The sequence below is a fragment of the Notothenia coriiceps genome, unplaced genomic scaffold, assembly GCF_000735185.1.
Source record: "Notothenia coriiceps isolate Sejong01 unplaced genomic scaffold, NC01 NC01_scaffold00029774, whole genome shotgun sequence".
Classification (NCBI taxonomy): domain Eukaryota; kingdom Metazoa; phylum Chordata; class Actinopteri; order Perciformes; family Nototheniidae; genus Notothenia; species Notothenia coriiceps.
In genome coordinates this window covers 1-9,389 of record NW_011362475.1, presented here as the reverse complement: position 1 = coordinate 9,389, position 9,389 = coordinate 1, and the positions used below count along the sequence as shown (strand labels likewise).

General features: G+C 46.0%; 2 protein-coding genes across 2 annotated transcripts in view; both read right to left on the bottom strand.

Moving 5' to 3' along the window:
• The window catches only part of LOC104959046 (titin-like), a gene marked incomplete at its 3' end in the record, with an annotated part of 7,553 nt that extends 6,661 nt beyond the window's left edge, over positions 1–892 (bottom strand). Inside the window, exon 1 of the mRNA XM_010786899.1 lies at positions 606–892. Coding sequence (XP_010785201.1) covers positions 606–892 — 287 coding nt within the window. The remainder of the gene's footprint in view (positions 1–605) is intronic.
• Positions 893–1,624: 732 nt separating this feature from the next.
• Positions 1,625–9,364, bottom strand: LOC104959045 (palladin). The gene is made up of 9 exons (XM_010786898.1): positions 9,110–9,364; positions 6,533–6,592; positions 5,691–5,949; positions 4,737–4,806; positions 4,401–4,592; positions 3,696–3,838; positions 3,398–3,546; positions 2,715–2,942; positions 1,625–1,735 (listed from the first exon to the last, which is right to left on the bottom strand). Exons 1-9 carry the CDS (start codon positions 9,266–9,268, stop codon positions 1,625–1,627), a joined length of 1,371 nt encoding a protein of 456 aa, XP_010785200.1. The 5' UTR covers positions 9,269–9,364.
• Positions 9,365–9,389: the final 25 nt, after the last annotated feature.

Genomic DNA, 9,389 nt, shown 5'->3' with positions numbered 1-9,389 from the left:
CCCCCACGCCCCTCTGGAGACATTTTGGCTGTTACAAAGGAACGGTCATTTAGCCGCGGTTTCACGCCCGAGTACTTAGCACTTCTTACAACAGGGGGGACACATATCTCTCTCTTTTTCCTTCCTCCTCCGTTGTTTGTTGTTGAGGATTTGGAGAATATGTGTTACCCCTCTGTTGTAAGAGTTGCTAACGTACTCGGCAGTGAACGGCCTGGCTAATGCAGTTTTCTTGTTAATCCAATAGTTCTTCAGAAGGTGGCGGCGTGGTGGGAGGGGCTCCTTATTTTCATCTAAACGTAACAGACAGAGAATCAGCCATCTTTGGAAAACAGGGCTGAGAATCAGGATGGCGGATTATGCGGTGAACGCGTGTGCAATGATCCTGTTTGGTGTTTCAGCCAATCAGACGAGTGAGCCTTCTGGGCTATATCTAGGACCTGTTTTGATGAAGAAGAGGTGAATAGGGGAATCCTCTTTAATGTGGGGATACACTGACGTTCAGATGTTGGAAGCTGCTCTGGTGGTCCTTTCATAATTGAAGGATTTGCCATTATTCGCACGGCCCTGGTTAAGGTTTAATCTGGTCATGGTCCCGGCCAGCGCACCTTTTGCAGGGGGTCCCGCTCATCTTGCAGTGGGGAAATGGTGGCCCTCCTATGCGTCGCATGGATTCTGTAGGTTTTTGGACGGCTGTCTGGAAGGCGGGCTGCACGGCTTCGTGCTCGGCCACCGTCACCATCAGGCTCTCCCGTCCTCCGGTCACCATTTCTCTGTGTAGACTGATCCTCAGGATACGCAGCTCGCACCTCCTGGATGATCGCCTCCTCGGAAGGAGGAGATCAGGAACTTCGCTGGAGGGCGAGGAGGCAGGCCCAGCCGCGTTTAATATCATATAACAGAGACTTTTGTTATTTATGAGGAATGCACATTAAATAAATGATCAAAACCAAGTAACTAAGTCTTTTCATACTTCGTAGTTCTCCCGTTGGCTCGGGTACAAATAAAAATTCAGTTATTTTAAGCTACACAAACCAAACTGGTGTTTCATTGTTTGTTTACAGCGACTAGCTGTCTCTCGAGTTTGTAGACTGTGTTTAAGTATATAGACAGTACTTTTCTTTTGCACTCACCCCGATTCTAAAGCTCCACGCTTATAGTGAAGCGACGCTTGAGCTCTATGAGAAGAGGCGCCCTACCATTTATATCTCTTTCTCTTTTCCTGCCTAGTCTCCGCTTGTTGTTGTTGGTTTGAGAGGAGATATAACCATGGTAGCTCTTCTCATAGACTCAACGGCTCGCTATCACTATAGGTGACGCCTTCTAGATTTGGGTGAGGTGCAAAGCATAAAGCTGACCTTCTATATATTAACACATCTTAAAACTGAGAGACACTTATGTGTGTAAGCAAACATGTAACACCAGTTTGTTTTGTGTATTTAATAATAATGATTTTATTTTACGAGCACAACACTACGAAGTATGGAAAAGACTTATTTATTGTTTTTATCATTTATTTATGTGCACTTCCTTCTAATACGAAAAGTCTCTGGTTTATATTTGATATTACCGGCTGCCTCCTTTCCTCCTCAGAGTTCCTGAGTCTCCTCCTCTCGAGGAAGCGGCATCATCCAGGTGAGGTGAGCTGCGTATCCTGAGGATTCAGGCCTACACCTATGAGCATGGTGACGGCAGGACGGAAGAGCTCGATGGTGACGGTGGCGAGCACGAAGGCCCGCTGCAGGCCCGCTTCCGGAACGGCCCGTCAAAAAACTACAGATCATCGACGGCATGGGAGCCACCTTCCACTTGCAAGATGAGCGGGACCCCCCTGCCCAAAGGTGCCGCCTGCGCGGACATACAGATTAAACTTAACGCAGGGTGGAATTAATCACAATCCCTTCAATTCATGAAAGGACACAGACAGCTGTCACATCTGGACGCTCGTGTACCCACATTAAAGGTTCCCCTATCACCCCTCTTCTTCATCACAATACATCTCCGATATACCCAGCAGCCTCCTCTTCTGATTGGCTTGAAACACAAACAGGCATTCCATTGCCCAGCGTTTACCGCATAATTCCCCTCGTGGTTTCAGCCCTGTTCCCAAAGTGCTGATTTCTCTGTCTGTTACTTCTAGATATGAAAATAAGGAGGCCCCTCCCCACGCCCCGTCTTGAGAGAACATTGGTTACAAAGAACTTCATTAGGCCCGCGCTTCACGCCCGAGGTCTTAGCACTCTGATTACACAAAGAGGGGCACACATATCTCTCTCTTTCCTCACCTCCTCCGTGTGTTGATCTGCTTGGAGAGAGAAATGTGTTCGCCCTCTGTGTAAAGAGTGCCTAAGTACTCGGCGGTGAACGCGCTCGCTAGGATGAGTTCTTTTTTTGCTAAACAAATGTTCTCTTTTTAGGGTCGTGTGGGGGAGGGGCTCCTTATTTTCATCTAAAGTAACAGACAGAGAATCAGCACTTTGGAAACAGGGCTGAAACAGAGGGGATTATGGGTAACGCTGCAATGATCTGTTTGGTGTTTCAGCCAATCAGAGAGAGGCTCTGGGTATATCTGAGATGTATTGATGAAGAAGAGGGTGATAGGGGACCTTTAATGTGGGTACACTGACGTCAGATGTGAAGCTGTCAGTGTCCTTTCATAATTGAAGGATTTGATTATTCCACCCTGGTTAGTTTAATCTGTATGTCCCGCAGCGCACCTTTGGCAGGGGGGTCCCGCTCATCTTGCAGTGGAAGGTGGCTCCCATGCCGTCGATGATTCTGTAGTTTTTGACGGGCGTCTGGAAGGCGGGCTGCACGGCTTCGTGCTCGGCCACCGTCACCATCAGCTCTCCGTCCTCCGTCACCATCTCTGTGTAGCTGATCCTCAGGATACGCAGCTCCACCTCCTGGATGATCCGCTCCTCGAAGGAGGAGATCAGGAACTCCTGAGGAGGAGGAGGCAGCGGTTTAATATCAACAGAGACTTATGTATTATGAGGAGTCTTTTCAAATGAAATGCACATAAATAAATGATCAAAACAATAATAAGTCTTTCATACTTCGTAGTTTGTGCTCGGCAAATAAAATCATTATTATTAAATACACAAACAAACTGGTGTTCATTGTTTGTTTACACACTAGTGTCTCTCAGTTTTAGATGTGTTAATATATAGAAGTACTTTTCTTTGCACTCACCCCATTCTAAAGCTCACCTTATAGTGAAGCGACGTTGAGTCTATGAGAAGAGCTACCATTTATTATTATCATTATTAATATGTCGAAATCTTTTAAGTCTTTAACGACCGTTAGAGGAGCCCTGCTGTTCCCGGGATATATTTGTGGAGTTGTATTCCAGTTACCCGTCTTGACCTGCCCGATGGACACGTAGAGGGTAACGTACCGTTTCTGAGACGAAGCTCATGGGCGTGGTGACCCTCCGCTGCTCCAGCTCGTACGCTGTCACCACGACCGCCGCCTCCGGCACCACCGCCGCCCTCACTTCAGTTTGATAGGTCACGCCCTGTTGCATCATGTAGGCTTCATATTCCTCTACACACACACACAGCGTGAGAACAAAACGTTACTCTGACAGAGCAGAACAAAGAGAGGAAACACAGAGGGAGAGGGAGAGAGAGAGGAAGAAGAGGGAGAGGGAGAGGGAGAGGGAGAGAGAGAGGAAGAGGGAGATGATGGCGTACCTTCCTCCAGCAGGCGGGCGGTGGCAGAGGTCTCTCCATGTTGGTTCTTCAGGAAGACGGAGTAGTCTCCTGCGTCGTCAGCGAAGGTCATGGTGATCTCCAGCTTGCACTCTCCTGTGTCCTTCCTGTAGGCCACTTTGTATCTGAAGGAAACATCATGAGCTCTTAGTCACTAGCTATTGGCAGCACAAAGGAAGAAACTCACTTTGTATCTGAAGGAAACATCATGAGCTCTTAGTCACTAGCTATTGGCAGCACAAAGGAAGAAACTCACTTTGTATCTGAAGGAAACATCATGAGCTCTTAGTCACTAGCTATAGGCAGCACAAAGGAAGAAACTCACTTTGTATCTGAAGGAAACATCATGAGCTCTTAGTCACTAGCTATAGGCAGCACAAAGGAAGAAACTCACTTTGTATGTGAAGGAAACATCATGAGCTCTTAGTCACTAGCTATTGGCAGCACAAAGGAAGAAACTCACTTTGAATGTGAACAGTAGCTATATCTGTCTATTACAGGCACAGAGTAGATGTAGTGCTATCTCAGAGAGTATACATGTGATGGTACATGTGTGTATTTAAAGGTAATGTACATTTCATTTTAAATATATAGAAATTGAAATAAGAAACATTTGAAATATTTTTCTTAGAATTTCACTTTCTCCTCAGGATATAACTTATTGTTCAGGATTAGAAATGTGTCTACCTGTATCCGGTGGTGAGGGGCACGCCGCCCTTCTTCCAGATGATGTGAGGTCTGGGGCTTCCTGCCACCTGACACTCGAACACCACGGCTCCTCCTTCCACCAGCTTCTGAGCGCTGGGTTCCCTGATGAAGGAGGGAGGGGCGACCTCGCCCGACATCACCTCCGTCACCACGCTCTGCTCCATGGACACACTGAGGGACGACATTTCAGTTTTTTTCTCAAAATTGGAAATATTTACAGAATTTGAAAGATTCACAATTTGACTTTTTTCATAATCTAGCTTTCACTAACATGAACCTGCACATGAGGAGAATGGAGCCTCTTTAACAACTCACGTTTTCTCCTGAGTCATTCCCATTTCAGTCACAGTCGTCGTTTCCTCTCTGCTCTCGATCTCCTCTGACACTGCAACAGAAACAGCATGTTATGTTTAGCACAAATATTTTTTTTTTAATTCACTTTTATTTTGAAGAACAAGCTTTCTGTAAGAATTCAGTTACCTTTTCAGGCTTTTATTTTGAAAAACAAGCCTCATCCTAAGCTTCCAGTAAGAATAAAGAGACTTTTGTATGCTTTTATTTTTGAAAACCAGCCTCATCCTAAATTCGAGTTAGAATAAAGAGACTTTTATTTTGAAAACCAGCCTCATCCTAGGCTTCGAGTTAGAATAAAGAGACTTTTATTTTGAAAACCAGCCTCATACTAAGCTTCGAGTTCGAATAAAGAGACTTTTATTTTGAAAACCAGCCTCATCCTAGGCTTCGAGTTAGAATAAAGACTTTTATTTTGAAAACCAGCCTCATCCTAGGCTTCGAGTTAGAATAAAGAGACTTTTATTTTGAAAACCAGCCTTATACTAAGCTTCGAGTTTGAATAAAGAGACTTTTATTTTGAAAACCAGCCTTATACTAAGCTTCGAGTTTGAATAAAGAGACTTTTATTTTGAAAACCAGCCTCATACTAAGCTTCGAGTTCGAATAAAGAGACTTTTATTTTGAAAACCAGCCTCATACTAAGTTTCGAGTTTGAATAAAGAGACTTTTATTTTGAAAACCAGCCTTATACTAAGCTTCGAGTTTGAATAAAGAGACTTTTATTTTGAAAACCAGCCTCATACTAAGCTTCGAGTTTGAATAAAGAGACTTTTATTTTGAAAACCAGCCTTATACTAAGCTTCGAGTTTGAATAAAGAGACTTTTATTTTGAAAACCAGCCTCATCTTAACTTTCTGTAAGAATTCAGTAACTTTTGTATGCTTTTATGTTGAAAAACCAGCCTCATCCCATTACCTTTGACCAGCAGGTAGCAGGAGGTGCTGATGGTGCCCGCCTCGCTGGTGGCGGTGCAGGTGAAGCGCCCGCTGTCCTCGGCGAAGGCCTCTCTGATCACCATGCGGGCGAAGCCGGCGCTGAAGGTGAGCTGGAAGTCGATGCTGCTCTCGATCTTGTAGTCCTCTCTGAACCACATGATGCTGGGGGCGGGCTGACCTCCGATCTGACACTCCAAGGTCACGCTCTCGCCCTCTGTCACGTTCGTGTTCTTCAGACCCTGCAGAACACAAACATACCGATCAATAACAAGCACTGCAGCATACACACGATCAATAACAAGCACTGCAGCATACACACGATCAATAACAAGCACTGCAGCATACACACGATCAATAACAAGCATCTGTATCGAGGGATGCTCACCAAACTACGGTACATTACATGTTACTTGTTAGACGCTTTCATCCAAAGCAAACATTCAGTACTGTGGGCAATCCCCACGGGAGCACTTTGGGGTGAAGTGTCTCAGGGACACAACGACATGCTGACTGCAGTGGGACTCGAACTTGCTATCCTCTGATTCTAAGATCAGCGCACTAACCCACTGCGCCATACACCTCGCTACGATGCAGCGTTCACTTTTTTCCTTCAAAATTTGACTTTATTTTACAAATGTTGACTTTTGAAAAAAAAAACGAGTCTTGCAATAATTTCCCCCCTGAGTTATACAGTCTGTCTGCAGGGTTATTGAGGATGCCGAGTCCATTTCTGACACTTCCTGGAACATGAAGAGCAGTTTGAACCAGAAACCGGCCATATCTGTACTCTCTGTGGACTGATTTAATGCATGTTGTACTCACAGCAATAATAGTGGGAGGAACGACGGGCTCCTGGGCTCTGGAGGGAACTGCAGCCGCCTCCTGAGGAACAACAACAACAACAGTTACACACAGGAGACTACAGGTGGGGAGGGGGGGGGGGTCTGTGAGAGGGTGGAGGTCTGTGGAGATGGAGGTCTATAAGGATGGGGGGAAAGAAGTGGTTAAAACAGATCAACTCTGCAGAGACAGAGGGATGGAGGTGAAGACAGGAAGTGGTGATGAAGACAGGAAGTGCTAGGTCCTAATGGAGACAGGAAGTGGAAAGTGCCAATGGAGACAGGAAGTGGAAAGTGCCAATAAAGACAGGAAGTGGTGATGAAGACAGGAAGTGCTAAGTCCTAATGAAGAAATGAAGTGGAAAGTGCCAATGGAGACAGGAAGTGGTAAGTGCCAATGAAGACAGGAAGTGTAGGTTAAGACAGGAAGTGGATGTGAAGACAGGAAGTGTAGGTGAAGACAGGAAGTGGATGGACAGGAAGTGCAGGGTTTTCAATGAGGTGATGATTGAACTCCCAGGGGGTTAATTGAAGACTGTGATTGGATCCCACCAACCTGTGGCTCCCAGTCTTCAAACTCCTCCTCACTAGCGCCCCCCGTCTGATATCTGGGGTCTCTGAAGGGGGGCGGCAGGGGCTCGGGGGGCACGCTCGCCCCCCTCCTGCGGGACGGGCTGGGAGACTTCACTGGTTTGATGATCCTTCGGGGGGAGAGGGGGGAGATGGGGGAGGAGAACTCTCTGTGGAGAGCCGCCATGGCCGAGCCCGCGATGGAGACCTGGCCGAGCCAATGAGAGGGAGGCATGAGAACGATAATGGTACGGTGAGAAAACGATAATGGTACGGTGAGAAAACGATAATGGTACGGTGAGTTTATTTTGTATGTACTTGCTAGTCTTTGTTTTCAATTGCTCCTAAAATGTTGGCATATTAGTAATTGGTTAATTGATAAAGTGTGTTTGTGAGGGTCGTGTGTTGTTGTTGTTGTGCATCGTATAGCATGCTGTTTGTGAAGCCAGGATAAGGGCAAGTATATGTTTGTATACTTCTTATAATTTGTTTATAATTGTTGTTTGCTACTCAAATATAAATAAACCAGGTGTTTGTAGAGATCCATAGAGGAAGGCAGTGATGAAACGTGATGTTTGTTTGTTTGTTTGTTTGTTTATGAAGGTCACAGTGAATCACACGCTGCACGTTGTTTAGGTGTCGCTGTTAGAGGTGCGATGGAGGGTTTTGAGGTGATGATGATGAAGGCCTCCTCTTACCTCCAGGCTCGCTTCAGGTTTAGGAACAGAGACTTTAGAAACTGTGAAGTGAGGAACCGGAGACGGTTCTGCAGAGATCTGGATCTGAGACGGGATCTGAGACGGGATTTGGATCTGAGACGGGATGTGGATCTGAGACGGGATCTGAGACGGGATGTGGATCTGAGACGGGATGTGGATCTGAGACGGGATCTGAGACGGGATCTGAGACGAGATGTGGATCTGAGACGGGATGTGGATCTTAGACGGGATCTGAGACGGGATCTGGATCTGAGATGGGATCTGAGACGGGATTTGGATCTGAGACGGGATGTGGATCTGAGACGGGATCTGAGACGGGGTTTGGATCTGAGATGGGATCTGGATCTGAGACGGGATGTGGATCTTAGACGGGATCTGAGACGGGATGTGGATCTGAGACGGGATGTTGATCTTAGACGGGATCTGAGACGGGATTGTGGATCTGAGACAATTCTTCAGAGATCTGGATCTGAGAAACTGCTCTGACTTTTGTCTCCGTAGCTTCAGTAGAAAGACTTTTCACAACAACTTCCTGTTTCTCCTTCGTTGTTGTCTCCACTTCCTGTTGTTTTTGTTGTTGTTGTTTTATCTCCACCTCTACCTCTTCTTCTGCAGCTCCACTGACGGGCTGACGGACGCGAGCAAGGTCGACAGCGGCGACAACCGTGGCCACCGCCGTTGCTTTACCCCCCCCTTCAGCCTAGAGACAAAACACACAGCTTAGGACCTCCAGAGCAGCTGAAAACAGGCTTTAAATACACCACAGAAGAAGAAACAGGACCTCCAGAGCAGCTGAAAACAGGCTTTAAATACACCACAGAAGAAGAAACAGGACCTCCAGAGCAGCTGAAAACAGGCTTTAAAAACACCACAGAAGAAGAAACAGGACCTCCAGAGCAGCTGAAAACACACTTTAAAAATACCACAGAAGAAGAAACAGGTCCATGCATCGTGCAGCTTTAAAATAAATTATTTTTCATTTGATTTTGATTTTTTTAAATGTATAAATGGATACATTTCTCAAATAAAAAAAGGAAAATAATAAGAAATACAAAAATATGAATAATATGCATTTATTCCATTTATTTATTTAAATGTATTAATACATGTTTTTAAATATATGTAATATTGTTTGAAGTGATTGTCCCTTCAAGTAGTTGCAAAAAGAAATTGGGGAAAATAATTTCATCAATTCATAAAAATAAATATACGGACAAAAATCTATAAAGATTGTGCATAATTGTTGAATTAGTGACGAAATGAATCCAAACCTCTCTGCTCTGCTCCATCATCATGGAGGAGCCGCTCTGCCCCATCATCGTGGAGGAGCCGCTCTGCCCCATCATCGTGGAGGAGCCGCTCTGCCCCATCATCGTGGAGGAGCCGCTCTGCCCCATCATCGTGGAGGAGCTGCTCTGCTCCATCATCATGTGGGAGGAGGAGGAGGAGGTGCTGACGGAGGTGAAGCTGCTCTCAGCCTGCAGGACGGAGTGCTTCCAGGGGGGGGGCACCTCCGCAGGGGAGGACAGCTGCAGGGAGGGGGGGGGCATT